At 48.6% G+C, this 17057-nt stretch overlaps 1 protein-coding gene across 5 annotated transcripts in view; it reads left to right on the top strand.

Annotated features, from left to right (window-relative positions):
- The window catches only part of AGAP1 (ArfGAP with GTPase domain, ankyrin repeat and PH domain 1), a 540592-nt gene that overhangs the window by 242327 nt on the left and 281208 nt on the right, over positions 1-17057 (top strand). For all 5 annotated transcript variants that reach the window (XM_056820098.1, XM_056820097.1, XM_056820096.1 and 2 more), the window contains exon 4: positions 14965-15050. In XM_056820098.1, the coding sequence (XP_056676076.1) occupies positions 14965-15050 (86 nt within the window). The remainder of the gene's footprint in view (positions 1-14964; positions 15051-17057) is intronic.

Here is a 17057-nt window from a genome sequence, read left to right as displayed (position 1 = left end):
GAGGGACAAGAAAGAACTGTGGGAGTAGAAACACAGAAGTACTTAAACAACTGCTCGATCACGTGGGTTGATGGGGATAGGATTCGGGATGGAGACACTAAATGATCACTCTAGTACAAATATCAATAATATGGAAATAGGTCCTGATCAAATTGTGCCTTTGACATCCACTGCTTTCTGAACGTGGGTGGGTCCCTTTGCTCCTCTGGTCTCAGTTTCTTCCTCCCTCAACTTGAGAGGCTTGATGAGTAGCCAATGAGATCAGATGATCTTCTCACTTATGATGCGAAGGTTCTGAATTCTATGTGGCCTTTTTTAATGATTCTTCACACTGGGATGTCTGAAATGTGTTATTTAGATCAGGTATCACATAGAACAGAAGTTACTAATGGTAATGGGGAGAAATTCTCTGAAGGGAAGAGATTTGAATCTTCCTCCTTAGAATTCAGAGACTAGATGAACCTTCTAGTTACTCTCAGCTCCATAATTAACTTCTCAATTGAAAGGCAATCATCAAAGATCTGGAATTTAGGATGACCAAAGCCCCAAACCAAAACAAAGCATGCTATCCCATTCCCCATCACCAGCTGCTACCCTGAGGAGTGCAGACTGCTGCCTGGTCAGTATTAGACAAATGCTATTTTCACTGCAATAAAATATGAGCATTGGGACAAGAGCTGTATTGACCACACCAAGGTTGCCTCTAATTGTTCCACAACTTGCTCTTTTTAAATCATGCTCATAGCAAGAATACTAACATGATTCTTCAAAATCTGTCAATAAAAATAAAATATTCCTCCGATTCCATCTTTGAGTTTTGCTTGTCTATCTAGCCTTAAACCCAGCTGACTCAATTCGCTCTGGTCAATACGCTGCTGAATTTCCAGGACACTGATTAGAGGCACCAGACAATAAATAGTTCCAGATTACTCCTACTTGATGTTACAGCGAGTGATAATTTAATCAATTAAAGTGGCCCCAAATTTGAGAGACTGGTTCTGCCTAGACTAAAATCTGGGATTCTTGAAAAATAAAAATGGGGAAAACAATTAACTCTTACCTTGTTTCAGAGTCAATACTAGGTATTGATTCCAAGGCAGAAGAGTGGTAAAGGCTAGGCCATTGAAGTTAAATGACTTGCCCTGGGTCACACAGCCAGGATTTGTCTGAGGACAGATTTGAACCCAGTACCTCCTGTTTCTAGACTGAGCCACCTATCTGCTACCTTTCAGTTGTTCTTTTTAATTAGATAACTAAAATCTCTAGCTCTCTAGAGTAAGAAAGAATCCCTGAGACCACTTAGCCCAGCCCTTTCTTTTCCAGATGAAGTTGAATTAAGGGTTACACAGGTGGGAAACCTTGAGATGGGATTTGATTTCAAGTTCTCTGACTGTAGCTAGTGTGTGTGTGTGTTCACATCTTATTCCTTGAGTCCAAATGGATTTTACAACCTTTAAATAAATATCTTAGCAATAGTTTTCTGAAAGGCTTCTCTTTCCTTTTAAATAATAGTTGGTGATTAGGTTTTTAGGGAATGTTCTTTATTATGGCAGCTTCTACTGTTCTGCTTTTTTTAGAATGTACTGCCCCATTCCCTTTTGCAATTCTTGTGCCTAAAGAATAATCCTGGGGGCAGCCAAGTGACTCTATGGATTGAGAGCCAGGCCCAGAGATAGAGGGTCCTGGGTTCAAATTTAGCCTCAGACCCTTCCTGGCTGTGTGACCTTGGGCAAGTCACTTAACCCCCATTGCCTAGCCTTTACCATTCTTCTGCCTTAGAACAAATACCCAGCATGGATTCCAAGATGGAAGGTAAGGGTTAAAAAAGAAGAATAATTCGATATTAATGTCCTTTTCCTTATATTTGAAGGTCATTCTCTTGGCTTATTGCATGTTTTGCCATCAGCTTTGTTCAGTTTATCCGCTCTACCTTGGAGTTTGAAGGGTGTGACGGATGCATGGATTTTTCATTTTTCTATCTTGAAAGTCATCTGTGGATGCTCTCTATTGATGCTTTGTTGTCAGCACTCAGAAGTTCTGGCCAGTTTTCTTGCATCGTAGTTTTCATGACTTTTGTTTGTCATGTTATTTCAGAGAATGAACAATCATCCTCAAGTTATTTCTGCACATCCTGCCTTTTTTAGTCCTGTCACTTTTACTTAAGTAATAATAGAAGGAAGTCAACATTTCAGTGAAAAAATAATAAAGTTGAACTTTTAATCCTAGAATCTGAGTTACAAACAACACCTTACTATGGAGGTGACTTCTAGCAAATCATTTGACCTCTTGGGGTCTCTGTTTACGCACTTGTAAAAGGAAGGGGTTGGACTAGCTAATATTCAAGGGCCCTTATAGAGCCAGATCTATGATCACATCATGCTGGCATTCTTCCTAGTTGTTTTTCTTTGAATGAATTGACTATTAAATACCAAGGACTATGCTCAGCATTGGGGATACAAGTTAAAAAAAAAAAGACCTGGGATAGCTTCTGCTTTCTTTAATAAGATTTTATTTTCCCTCAGTTACATGGAAAAACAGTTTTTCAAACCTTGATATAAAAAATTTTGAGAAGAAAGAAAGAGAAATAAAGTGTGTTTCAGAAAGCTGATAACGTTTGTCATCAGGAGGCCCCGGGATTGTCTGGGAGAGATCATGGCATTGCTGAGAAAATACTGTTGTCACTGTATACAGTGTTCCGGTTCTGCGCACTTCACTTTGCATCAGTTAGTCTTTCCAGATTTTTCCTAAATCCTCCTGCTCCTCACTTCTTAAAGCCCATCACAGTCATTTACCACAACTTGCTCAACCATTCCCCATGGATGGACATCTCTTCAAAGTCCAATTCACCTGCCACAAAAAGAGCTGCAAGAAATATTTTGGTACAAACAGGGCCTTTTCCCTTTTAAAAACATCCTTTGGGATATAAGCCTAATAACCGTATTCCTGGATCAAAGGAGAAGCACAGTTTTAGAGGCCTTTGGCCACAGTTCCCAAAGACCCATCTTGCCCAGAATTAACCCTCTCACAGGAGGAGACAACAGAGAAATACAGAATCTTTACTGAACACGGTCAGATATGAAACCATAGTTAGAAATGGAGGTTGATTTGTATGAGTGTGTGTATTCCTCCTTGATTTCCTCATCCCCATTTTACAGATAGAAAAAACTAAAGCTCTGCGATGGCCAGTTCCTTCTTAGCCCGTGGGCATGGTGATTGTGGCCAGTCCCTTCTTAGCCCGTGGACATGGAGATTGTTGGCCAGTTCCTTCTTAGCCTGTGGGAATGGTGATCATGGCCAGTTCCTCCTTAGCCCGTGGACATGGCGATCGTTGGCCAGTTCCTTCTTGGCCCGTGGACATGGTGATCATTGGCCAGTCCCTTCTTAGCCAGTGGACATGGAGATCGTTGGCCAGTTCCTTCTTAACCCGTGGGCATGGTGATCGTGGCCAGTCCCTTCTTAGCCAGTGGACATGGCAATCGTTGGCCAGTCCCTTCTTAGCCAGTGGACATGGCAATCGTTGGCCAGTCCCTTCTTAGCCCGTGGACATGGCGATCATTGGCCAGTCCCTTCTTAGCCAGTGGACATGGCGATCGTTGGCCAGTCCCTTCTTATCCTGTGGGAATGGTGATCGTGGCCAGTTCCTCCTTAGCCCATGGACATGGCGATTATTGGCCAGTCCCTTCTTAGCCTGTGGGCATGGCGATCGTGCATTATCAGACCCAGAATCCTAGCGCTGAGCTCTTGTGACTTCAGAATTGCAGATGCTCTTTTCTCTGTCCCCATCCCCCGTGCCACAGATAGCCAGACAGCAAACCTTTATTCAGTGGCTACTGTGTGTCCAGGCATTGTGCTAAGTGCTGGGGATGCAAAGAAAGTTGAAAGTCAGTCTAATGGGAGAGACAACGTAAAACAATTATGTTTGAATGACTTAGACGGAATAAAGGGGAGACACTTCACAGATGGAAAACCCTTGCATTAAGGGGATTGTGAAGGGCTTCTTGTAGAAGGGGAGACTTTACCTGGGGTGTGACGGAAGCCAGAGGGAGTAGTGAGGAAGGAGAGAGAGCCGGGCATGGGGCCATTTCAGCGAAAATGCCCAGAGGCTAGAGATGGGGTGTCTTGTGTGAGGAACAGCCAGAAAGACTGGATTAAAGATTATTTGGGAGTGAGTATGGTCAAAGACAACTGGGAAGCTTGGGGGAAGAGAGGGTATGAAGAGCTTAGAAAGTCAAACAGAGGAGGCAACTAGATGGACCAGAGGACAATGACTTGGGTTCAAATCTCACCCCAGATACTTTCTAGCTGTGTGACCCTGGGCATGACACATAAACCCATTTGCCTAATTCTTTTGCTTTAGAATCAGTACTTATTGTCAATTCTAATAGAGAAGGTAGGGGAGAAAGAGAGAAAGGATTTTGTATTTGATCCTAGATGTCATAAGGAGGCCCTAGAATGAATATAGTGTAAGGAGATGACACGGTCTCCTGTGCACTAGGAAGACTGCTTCTTTGGGGATTTAATGGAGGAAGGAGTGGTGTGGGGAGAGCCCGGAGGCAGGCAGACCCCCATCAGCTATTGCACTGGTCCAGATGGGAGACGACAAGGCTTTGACCGCAGGGGCAGCAGCATCTGACGAGAGAAGGGGGGCAGGCAACAGGACTTGGCAACAGATGAGTGGGAGAGAATGAGGAGTCCAAAATGACCCCAGGTTCCCAGCATGGGCTCCTGGGAGGATGTTAGTGCCCTTGGCAGTAATAGGGAAGTTGGGAGGCTGAGGGAAGATAATGGGTTCTGACATCTTGTGGTTGGCAAAGGAAAGACTTATGAGAAATTCTCAAGTTTCGTTTTCTTTCTTTTCAACTCTTATCTTCCAGCTTAGAATCAATACTGTGTATTTCTTCCAAGATAGAAGAGGGGTAAGGGTTTAGGCAGTGGGGGTAAAGTGACTTGCCCAGGGTCACACAGCTGGGAAGTGTCTGAGGCCAGATTAAATCCAAGACTTCCCATCTCTAGGTCTGATTCTCAATCTACTGAGCCACCCAGCTGCCCCAATCATTTTCTTTTGAAGATTTTGGATTTCAATAACTAGTATTTTATGGCGGGGGGGGGGGGGATTGATAAGATGGAGAAAAGAAAAAAAAATATGGCATTTGGTCTTTTAATTAAAAAAACTATTTAAAAAACGCATTGTCTTCCAAAAAGGGGCTGCAGTGCTCTTTGAGAGTTGGAAGAGCTTGGCCTGGTTTGGTTTATTCAGGCTAATTTCTCTAATTGTCAGTATCGATTTTCTATGCTAAATGCTTAGCTGTGGTGCAGAAAGAACTCCAGATTTGATTACAAATAAGACTTTTGGAAGCTCAGTTTGAACTTTCCTCCCAGATCTGGGTGTTTATGATCTCGAAGGCCAGTTGAACCTGACCTGAACTCTCTACCCTGTTACTATTCCCTAAAAAGCATCACTGCGATTATCGATGCTGAATTCCCGCAGTTCTTTTTAGATGTTCGTTGAGTCATTAGGACAGACACAGACATGCACAACCAGCAAGAGTCATTTCATTATCTCTCCTCCAAAGCTATCTGACTCTCCTTTATCTGCCTTCGAAGCAGAGTGGGGAGCTGAAGGGCAGGTGTTCAGTGGGTGGCCCGAGGTGACCCTGTAGTTCATCTCCAGTTTATCTGTGGCCAGTGACCGGGAGAATTTAAGCCCTTCGAGCTCTTCTGCCCCCGCATCCCAGTCTTCTCCTGTTACTGCCTGTCTCTTCTCATGTTTATGGCCTTGATTGTAAAATCGAGCCTAAAATACATCGACAGAGTGGTTACGTTTTGTCAGCAAATATGCTCCCAATAATCATTGTTCCCATCCCAGATTCCTGGTAAACGTCATCATGTTGGACTTGGCCAAAGCAGGACTTGAATATAATGCTGGGTTTGCTGCAGATTTCAAATGTGGCTGAAAATTCAGAGAAGAGCAGATAAAAGGTGTCTTCGTTGGTCATCTTGATGGCTAAGAACTGGAAGAGGGAAATAGGAATGGATGTCCCAAACCTGGGCCTTTGGGGGTGGTTCCAGTGTAAAACGCCATGATTGTCAAATTGTTTCGCCTCTCTGGGCCTCATCTTTTTGTTAAAATGAAGAAATTGGCCTCGGGGGTGATCCCTGGGGTCCCTCGCAGCTCTGTGTCCCAAGGAATCATCTGGTCTTCTCGTCCCCCTTGGCTCACTGCCATCTGGTCTTTCAAGCTCCCAAGAATCCCACTTCTCCTAGACCCACTTCCTCCTGGCTTTTGGGGAACTTCCAAGCCCTTGTGGACCTTAAGTGACAGTCTGGGTGTGCGTGCTAATGCAAGACAGCCTACAGAGTGCCTTGGATCATCTTGCTTTGTGACATGGCATTGGCATGACACCCAGTCGCATTATTCTTCCCCTCGATGTCTCTCTTCTTCGAGATAGCAGTGGATTCTTCTTCCATTTCTGCCTGAGAACTTCCCAGGTTATCTCTTAGAGGGAGATGGGGCCTGGACTCCCCCCAGGTCATATTGAGGTACCTGTGGGGGTGGGCCTCTGGCAAATGGAGGTTTCGGGGGAGTTCTGTGGGAACTCCGAAGGCTGGCCTTAGGGATAAAACCAGAAACCCCATGAGCCACTTGGCTGAGCCCCACTTGAGCCTGCCCCCAGGTGTCTGAAGCATCCAGCCTAGAGCAGCCCAGGGAAAGCTAATTAACTACAATTGGTCACAGAATGAAATGTGTGTTGCCTTTGGGATGCCCAGGATAGTGTTAGGATCCAGCTGGACCTTGGGGACCTGAGGGAGTGGGGCATGGGCAGTCCCCCTGCCCATCTCCTCTCTTGGTGTTTATCTTGAGCACAGGCTATTCTGCTGGCAGTTTGCCTGGGAACCAGCTGCTGGGAGTTAGGACAGACCCACCCAGTGCCCCTTTGGTGAGGTGGATTAGGGTGTGGGACACAGCTCCCTCCGATCCACTCCCTCCTTCCCTTCCATTCCCACTCCCTCTGCTCCCTTCTTTCCTTCTCCTTTCCTTCTCTCACTCTGCTTTTCCTGCCTCTTTTCTCGCTCTTTGTTTCTGCCTTAACTCCCCTCCTCAGCTTCCTTCTCTCTTCCCCATCTTTCTCCGTGGCTCCCCTCCTTTCGCCCTCCTCTCTCTTCTGCCTCCCCCTCTGCCTCTCTCTTTTCTCTTGCCTTCAGTGTTGTCCCATGGATTCTGCCTATAAGCATGCCCAGGTCTCTGCGTCTGTGACCTCCCCTCAGACTGCTGGCTTCCCCCCCCCCCCCCCCCCCAGGGCTCAGTGCCTCGGCTTTTCCTTCGTGCTGCTCCTTCTGGCTGACCGTTCACAGGTCTTGTTTGACGCCCCCTTCCCGCTCGTGGCTCGCCCAATGCTGTCTGTCCTGGCCTCTCCTCCCCTCCGCTTTTCCTCTCTCTCTGTAGACGCCTTCCTGATCTCTGGCCATTGGTTTCCAGTGTGCTGGACGTGATGCCAGCAGGAAGGAAGCTCGAAGATTTGAAGAGATTCCAAAAAGAAATCCAAAGTTCCTGCCCTCTGTTCGTGCCCCTGCATGGGGCACGTGGGCAAGATGGAGGGGGGGGGCGTAAGGGCTAGGCAGCGGGGGTGAAGTGACAGCCAGCCAGTGCCCGAGGCCAGACCTGAACCAACTCCAGACCCCCTGGCTGCCCCCAAACCTCTCATTTCAAACCGAGATCCGCAGAGATGAAGGGATTTGCCCAAATCCACCCAAGGAGTCAGGCGCAGAGCTGGGGTTTGAAGCGTGTCCTCTGTCGCCTGTCGCTGTGGGGCTGCCTCTTCGTTTGGCCTGATGGTCCCCGAGTCCCCCCACCACCTCCTGTAGCCTTGAGTGCCCCGCTCTGTGCCCCGGGATGTCACGTACCCCGATGACTTTCTCTGACCACTGAGGAGCCCGAGACCTGGTCGGACGAAGTGGCCTGAGCTTGTAGGAACGCCGCCCGGGTCTCCCAGGTCCCCCCCCTGCAGTGTCACATTTCGGGTCCTCCGCCTGGGTGGGCTTTCATCGGTGCAGACTCCCTCCTCCAGCGCCCGCTGCAGCTCCTTCCCCCACTCCATCCTGTGGGACTCTTGTCCAAGATTCCCCATCAGTGAACATAATGGAAACAGCCTTGAACGCAGAGTCAAGAGACTGAGCTTCAAGCACATTGCCTCTGACTCTTAGCTATGGGACTAAAATGCTCATTATCCTTCTAAGCCTCTGTTTCCCCATCTGTAAAATGGGAATCATGAGAACGTCAGTCCCTAACTCACAGGATGGTGGTCAGTGTGTCACGAGGCAGATCTGTGTGCAGAGGGTTTTGTAACCCTTCAACTAAGTCTTGTTCTCAGTCTCCTCTTCTGTGTGATGGGCTCAGACAGACTCAGGATTGGGCTAAGTCACTGTCCTGTTCATGGCTTACACACGTGGATCCAAATGTCATTATTATCATTTCTCAATTCAATAAATAATATTGGGATGTACGTCCACTTTCAGTAGACATCTCAAAATTATCAAGGAGACGGGTAGAGTGACTTGCCCAGGGTCACACAGCGAGTAAGTATCTGAGAGCCGATTTGAGACCAGGCCCGGCACTCTGTCCACTGAGCCACTCAAGATTAGTTAAAATGGGAAGTTACCGGATGTCACGATGGAGGGAACTCCTTGTCCATTCTCCCTTCCCTAGACGCTGGCAAATCACAGAACACACGTTTACAGCTCAAAGGGACCTCAGACCATTTAGTGCAGCCCCCCTCCCCCATTTTACAGATGAGGAAACCGAGTCCTGGCAGGTGAAGAGACCCCTCTGACATCACCAAGGGACAGAGGCAAGATTTGAATCCAGTTCCTCTGAATCCCAGCCCAGTGCTCTGCTGGCACCCCACTGCCCTCCCTTGCTTGTACCCAAGTGGATCTTGTCCTGGGTATATTCTGGCCCTGATGACCCAACACGTCTGCTTCTTCTCACCGTGGCCCGTGGAGCTTGTTCCTTCCTTCTAGCCTCCAACAGTTTAGACGGGATTTCTCGGCTCCTCTCCTTTGCTGTCATTATTGCGCTCGAAGTCAGCAAATCCCGGCATTATGTGCTTGTCTCTGTTAAGGCTGGGAAGATCCCGTGTTTGGATGATCTGGGCCAGGAAGCCGATTTGAGCGGAAATGGAGACCAGTGACAGGCTGGCCAAGAGACTTAAGTGTTCCTAAGGCCTCCTAGTAGGGACTGTAAAATAATTAGGATTCATTAATCTCATTACTTCGGCGTAATCCTGTTAATGGAGAAAAGTCTTGAGTCAACAGCTTGGCCATATTCCCTTTTGATTGAACATCCCACCGTCCTGGTGCTTGGCCACAGCCAGGCCACACTGGACTTCGCCCCCCAGCCAGGAACCTTCTGCCTTCTCTTCTCAGGGTCTCCGGATTCCTCCTCCTCATTGCCTGTTCTTTAGACTTCCTCCCCTCCTGCTCTTCCTCCCTTCATTACTTCTGTCTCCTCTCCTATTCCCACAGAGGAGTGTAGCCTCCTTGAGGGCAGAGCTGGTGTTTGTTGGGAAAAGCCCAGCCTCCCATGACACACACTAGGTGGAAATGTGCAGGGCTGTAACCTCCCTGCCTCTGTTTCCTTTTCTGTAAAACGAGGGAGCTGGACTAGTTGGTCCCGGGGCCCCTTCTGCCTCCTTCTGTGCCAGGTCCTTGCACAGAGTGGCTGCAGGCATTTGCTGGTTAGTGTTTTCTGGGCCACAAGGAGCCTTTCCTTCCCTCTCAGGGTCACTCCCTGCCCACCAGCCTGGGAGCCCCCCGACGACACTGTGGCCACTCTTATCTCCGTTTATAGATGAGGAAGTCGAGGGCACTTTCATCTCGGCTCGTTCTGTTCCGAGGAGGAAGTCGAGCCTGGACCTTCCTCGCCCCTCGTTCAGTGCTTCATCTAGAGGCAGCCATGGCAACGGCACCGAGATGAGAGTCAGAAAGAACTGAATTTGAATCCAGCCTCAGAGCCCCACCAGCTATAGGAGCAAAGGCAGAGTGCTCCATTGGGCAGTCCAAGCTTCCTCCTCCCTTTGCAGTCTTCTCTCCCCTTCCTCCTCTCGTGTACTCTTGGACCCGGGGACCCTGGCGTGGGCATTCCTCACACAAGACCCCTCTGGCTCTCGGCTCTCCGATGTTCTCCTAGCCGTCCCCTAGGTCTAGAATGTTTGTCCTCTTCCACCCTGACTCTTGACCTCCGTGGCTGCCTTGAAGTCCCAGCATCTACCGGAAGCCTTCCCGGATCCTCCTTAATTCCAGAGGCTTCCCTGCCTTCGTTCTTTCCTTCGTTCTTTGAGCTTGCTCTGTGTCTCCATTCATATGTCATCTCCCCCAGTAGACTGTAAGCTCTTTGAAGGCAGGGAATGTCTTTTCCTTCTTTTTGTTTTGAACCCTCTTCCTCTCTCGTCTAGTAATAGTTTAAAGTCAGATGGGCAAGGGCCGGGCAAATGGGGTTCAGTGACTTGCCCAGGGTCGCCCAACTAGGAAATGTCCGAGGCCAGATTTGAACCCAACTCCTCCTGACTTCAGACCTGGCTCTCTATCCCCTGGGCCACCTAGCTGTCACTTTTTGAATCCCCTGAGCTTACTGAAGTGCCTGGCACATAGCAGGTGCTTAATGGATGTTTCCTGCTTGCTCCTCCCAGACTGAACGTGTAGCTCTGAGCTCTGGGTGCCCGCCCCACCCTAGGGACTTCCATCAGCCTTTAGTGATTTCCAGAATGACTTCTTCTGGCTTGTTCTCAGAGGCTGGGACTTTGTCAGGTCCTTCCCTCTCAGATACCCGAGACCCCCCATTGCAGAGCGGCTGTCTGAGCTGTTTGAGTGAAGCAAGATTTCTCTCCGAGACCTCTTTGGCCCAATTAGAAGACAAATATGTTTACCAAAGAGAAGCCTAGAAACCGCACGCCTGCCCTCTAATGGCTGCAGAGAAAAGAGAATATGAGCATTTCCTGGACACTCGCCTGAGCCTTATGCCATGCATTTCTACATTGGGAAGTCAGTGCATCAAATCCACCACTGGAAGGTCCGAGTTTGAATCCTGAACCCTCTTGCCTGTTGCTGGTCCTCCACTTCCTAATCTGTAAAATGATGGCTTTGGGCTACGTAGCCCAGATCTAAACTCCTAGAATGTCTGGGATTTCCCCCTTCGTTTGAAGAATTTCATCTACCAGTTGGAGTCTCCCAAGCTTCAGTGGACATCCAGTCTGGCTCCCAAGATTTTATGGGTGGGGGCAGGACTCTGTCTCTGCTGCCACACTTGGAAGAGAAACGTTGATGATCTGATGCCAGGCCAGGAGAGGGACCTGTTTGAAGGGACTAAGGAAGAGTGGCGACCTCACCACTGTGCGCTTTCTGAGAGAGGGATTCCACGCATTCCCCATAGCTAGGGAAGGGAAGAGAGCACTGAAATCGAGCCAGAGGCCTGGCTATAAATTCTAGCCTGGCACATACTACCTGGGTGACCTTCGGCTAGCCATGTCATCTCTGAGCCTGCGCTTCCTTCATTCTAAAAGGACGTGGTTGGACTGGACAAGCTATGAGACTAAATCTCTGATCCCGTAGCCCTGCCTCTCTGACCCCTCTGAATCTCTCTTGGCCTCAGTTTCCTTCTTGTAAAATAAGGGAATCAAGTTCGCTAACCCCCAAGATAGATCCTCTCCAGATAGAACTGAACATCTAAAGTATTCTATGTGGGAGTTGCTTAGCCTAATGAGAGATGTCCCAAAATGTGCCAACTTGTGGCGTGACAAGTCCTCTGTCACTGGCGTGTTCGAGTAGAATGAACTACTCTTCTTATCTCGAGGGGAAAGTTAAACTGAGACCCAGACTTGACACGTGGAGGCCAGGGCGCTTACGTGGCTTTTACAAAGTCTCGGAGTAAACTTAGAGCAATTTTCAGCCATTTTCATACCCCTGGCAGATTTCTTAGTTTTATGCAGAAAATGCTAGGATTGCCCGATAATTAATCCTGGGGGTCAGCTGTGGAGGCCTGAAGATGGCAGGGAGTCCTTGAGTGCTGGAGGGGCATCACATCACCTCTCCTGATGGCAGGGAGGAGGGATTTCAGATGGACTAACTGCCATCAGGCTGCCTCCTGATTGCTCTTCCTGAGATCTATGGCTAGGATAATGTGTGCACCTACAGGAAAGTGGGCTCGAGTCTACTTTTCTTTCTTTGGGGAAAGGGGGTGCTGGTGCAGGGATGGCAGCTTGGTGTGGTGGCACTGCTGGAAAGGTAGCAGGAGCCCTGGGACTCTTCCTAGCTGTGTGGTCATGGTCATTCTCCCCAATATCTCTGTTGCTTCCTCTATAAAATGGGAACAGTAAGCCTTGTGCTGCTGACCCCACAGCAGGACCAGGAGGAAGGCATGTTCCAGTGAAGTCCTCTGAAAATGGGAGGTAGAACTGAGATGTGTCTGCGGGTGTGTCTGGATGGCCTCGGCTTTTCTTGCTGTCTTGTTGGTCTTTTTCTGGAATCCCTGAATGTCCCTTGCCTGAATTTGGCATCTCAATACTATGCAGTTCTCTTCTGACACCCACACATATGTGTGTGCATGTGTGCTTGTACACACACACACACACACACACACACACACACACACACACACACACACACAGTTTCACCCACGCTCTTCCTTTTGAGTAGACCCATCTTGCCATGTAGAAGTCAAAACATTGCTCCTTGCTGGTGACTCAGGTTCACCTTGCATTGAGTTCTCTCTGCTTGGCACAGCTGTATTTAGACTGCAGAAGCCATAACCTTGGGTGGTTCTTTCTTGGATTTTTGTCTCCCACTATTTGGACAGCTCTTTGCAGTTCAATGTGTCTTGGCTGATGGGACTTTAGACTGCTTGCAGGATGCTCCTTAGGGTTGACTCTGGACCAGCCTCAACTACTCTTGCTACCAGGGATTGCTGATGGCTTTTGTACCCTTCCTAGTTCACAGTGCCTTGATCCAGGCCGTTCTGCTTCTCGAGGCTTATTCACCTAAGATTAGCAAAGAAAGAAGAAGCAGGCACCACACACTGCGAGATTAATGGCAGTCGGGTAGAGGCTACAATGTGTCATGAATTTGTAATGGATGATACCAGCTCGATTGCGTTAATTTCTTCTGTAATACCAGACATTTTGTAGCAGGAGTAGCGAAATCAGAATGGATACATTAGCCAGGGAGGAGAATTCAAAGATCAGAAATGCCAGGTCAGGGCTCACAAGGAATTCAAGGAGAGGAGACTTTGCGGCATTTCTGAGGCTGGCCATGGCAGGAGAGGCGGCATGGATACAAGTTTGAGAGATGACCCGGGAGAACAAGAATGGACTGAAGGATCAGAGGTCGTGGAAAGGGGGAGGCGGGAGTGAGCGAGGGCTGGCAGGACTGTGGGGTTGAGGAGTGGCATTTTAAAGTTTCATTTCTTAGAGGTGATACAACTCTGGGAGGTGGCCCAAGGGCTGAGATCTCCACATTATACATATCAAAGGTCTGCACAAATAGGATCTTAAGGGAGGTACAGGAGATGATCAGCTAAGAAACCACTGGGAGAGAAGGTGGGAATCTACAGGCTGAGTGGGGCTCCACCTGCTCCTGCAGCTGCTGTGGAAAGGGAGAACTTTCAGGGGACAGCCTCTTTCCTCCATGGAGGAAAGGCATCTTGTGGCAGAAAGTTTGGGGCCAAAACATAGTCATGGAGTTCCCTTGTGTCCCCACTTGTATCGTTGCAGTAGATGTTGGCTAAATGGAAGGTGTGACACCTGAGGGGCCGAGGAAGGCCTGGAATGATATCACTAGCCTGATGAGGGTGCTTCTGCTCCCAAAGACAGGAAGTCAACCTCTGCTCTGGCTGGCACCAGCTTGCCCCCTTGCTGTTCTTAGTGTTTCAGTCTGGGCCACCCAGAAATCCAGACAGATGAGTAAAGAGGCATCAGGTCTGCCATATTTGGGGCTCCCCCTGGGAGGAATAGGGAAGAGAAAGCACCGCTCCCCAAAGGCCTTTAAGTGAGTCAGTTTTGGGGGGACAAATCAATTTCAGGGGTGAGCCATGCCAATTTCAGCCATAGTGGCACTTGTTTGGACAGACGATGGCCAGCTATTTGCAGGGTGTTACCCCCAATTACCTGGCCGTCCTTGGCTTCCCCAAGGTCTAAAAGACAACCCAAAGACATTCAGAGCAGGTCAAACCCTTTCCCTTGGATAAGGAGGCCTGGATGACCTTCATCTCTAACCCAATCAGTCTGTTGCTCCTGCTGCTAGTGAGCTGCCCTGCTTGTCTCTCACCGCGTGCGTAGTCCAGAGACGTCATCACCCTGTAGTAGCCTTCCCTTTCTGTCTAACATGTGTGTAGTATGACAGCATCCTCCCTCTAATTGTGCCCTGTGAGTACAGAAAGTTTCACCATTCTCATGATGTTCCATGTTTTCCTTCCTGGAGTCAGGCTTCCCTTGGGCAGGAAATACAGCTCCTCAGCAACCTCCTCCCTTCACGTGAATCTCAGAAACAGCCCAGGCCACCTAGGAGAGGGAGAGGGCGAGGAGAGACAGAGGGGGGGAGAGAGGGATGAGGGAGGTAGGGCGGAGGGAGACAGAGAGGCAGACAGATGGAATTTGTTTGGACCTGCTTTTCCTAAGAATTGGTCATTACTGAAGATCCATCTCCTTCCTCGTGGGGGTCTTTGAGATGACAACATCTCTGATCCTTGGAAATGGTCTCTTTCCCTCCTTCCAACCCGGGGATCCCACAGAAAGCGATGAGTTGCAGGTCTGAATGCCCTGTGGGGCTCTAAAGGGAACTCTCTTCCCATCTGCATGGGCGGTTGTGAGGGCCCGGGGCCAAGCTGAGGTTGTATTTTCCCCAAGCGGAGCCTGAGTCTGTCCGGCCTCTGAGTCTCTCTTCCTCTTTCTATAACGAGTTTTCCTTCTTGTGTGACAGGTGGGAGATTCAAGAAGGAAATAGTTGTCGATGGACAAAGCTACCTGCTGCTGATTAGAGATGAAGGGGGCCCACCTGAGGCACAGGTGAGCAAGGACCCAGCCTGAGCTGCATCCGGGCTTTCTTATGGTCATGGAAAAGGCTCACTTGTTCCATCCAAGCAGGCCAGGAGGGATCTGGGGATTTTAAATTGTGTTTTAAATATGTTTACCCTGGGGACTTCATTTCCCAGCATTCTTTTCTCTTCCCAGGTTCCCTGTGTTGTGCCCTGACGTGGGTTTATTTATAAATTTCCTGAAACCCACCCTGTGAGGTATTTTTTTCCCTTTGACTCGAGTGAGGCAGGCTTGTGGGTCTCTGGCTCTGTGCTCTGCTCACTCAGCTGCAGGAACCTCTTTTCTCTCTCACTTTGTTGTTATTAAATCCTATAAATTTGAATACTTGGAGTATTCATTCATTTTTACTCTTACAAAATCCAATTTCTGGAAATAAATGAAGGCAATACTAGAAACCTTTCAGACTGAGTGATAGCATTTCCGTGCTGACTGAGAGGTGTGATGGAGGTGACTTTTGAGGTTCTTTGTAGGCTCCTCAGAGGCTAGCTGGGTGGGACCCCAAAGGTCATCTCATTCAACATCCAGATTTCACAGAAGAGGAAACTTCAGCCTCCCAGAGTAAAGTGACTTGCCCAAGATGGTGGCATCAGAGCGAGGCTTTGGTAAAATAGAAGGTTCCCAGTCTAATCCTCTCATCATAGCAATGAGGAATCTGAGATCCAGAGAGGAAAAGGCTCCCTTTCCCAAGTTTACTAGGCAGGAAGTGACACCCAGGAATAGAAGGTGAAAAAGCCCCACTTCCTGGCACCCGCCTCCTTGTGAGTGTTGCAGACTGCCTCCTTTCTTCTACCTCCATGACTGGAGGAGTAGAGTGTCCGATGATACCCCTGCACCTATAGGGCTGGGCTTCTCACTTTCAGGGGCTCAGACCTCAGAGGCCCTCCATTTTCAAAGGGGAAATTGTCTTCTACTTTCTATACAGCCAGTATGAAGGAAAGGAGGAGACTGCAGAGGCAAGGCTGCCCACAAGTAGTGTTTGCAATGGGCTTTGCAAACCTCAAAATACTATATAAATGGTAGTTTAAAAAAACAACTGAAAATGGACTAAACAAAATCTTCACTTGTTAATAAGGCCTTGTTCAACAACCATTTCCCCCATTCTATTTGGCTCATCTTACATAATCAGTGCCTCTTTGGAGAAATGAATCTGTTTATTCTAAGTGTAGCCCCCCTTCCCCTGTCCCCACTAGTGTTGGCAGCCACAATGACTCTTCACTTTGGGAGCAGCTTGGCTGACCCCTACTGGGATCTCTTGGGTCTGTCTAGCAAGTGCAAGGTGATATGGAGAAGTGGTATAGCAGGGATTGGCACCATGGGAGTCAGCTGGGGCATGTGGCAGCCAAAGCCTTCGTCTGCCACCTAAGGCTGTAGCAGAGCTTCCAGGAATACAGACATGTTGATCGACAACCCCATCTGTGGGCACTGTTCTGGGCACCAGAGTTGCAGATTGATAAAAAGGAAAAGGGCATCCAAGATGGTAGCGTGGTGTCTCAGCGCCATCCCATCATGAGATTAGATGAAAGATAAAGAAATGTTTAGCCTGGAGAAGAGAGGAATCAGGTCCATAATGAGCTACCTTCAAGCACCATCCTTTGGCAGAGCAATGGGTAGGTCTCTTTGGCCCAGAAAGCAGAACCAAGAGCCAGTGAGGGGTCATTGCAGAGAGACAGACTCAGAGACTTGCTTTAGACCAAGGCAGTCAGTCTATCCCAATCTGGAATGAGCAGCCCCAAGAAGAGATGAGGATACCTCCTTGGAGGTCTTCGAGAAGAGTGGATTCTGTAGAGCCATTGACTCTCGGAGTTTCATGACAACTCTGAGACCACAGAAACAGCTACTATTATGATCTCCAAATGAAGAAACTTGGGGCTCAAGAGGAGTGGGACTGTGGGGGCCCTCAGTAGGCTGCAGCAAGTAGAATTTGAACCCAGATCCTCCTTACCCCCAGTTTATCACTCTGCAGTACAGCACCCTTCT

The sequence above is a fragment of the Monodelphis domestica genome, chromosome 2 (assembly GCF_027887165.1).
Source record: "Monodelphis domestica isolate mMonDom1 chromosome 2, mMonDom1.pri, whole genome shotgun sequence".
Classification (NCBI taxonomy): domain Eukaryota; kingdom Metazoa; phylum Chordata; class Mammalia; order Didelphimorphia; family Didelphidae; genus Monodelphis; species Monodelphis domestica.
Note: the sequence above shows the minus strand (reverse complement) of the source record. Positions and strands in the feature narration are given on the sequence as shown.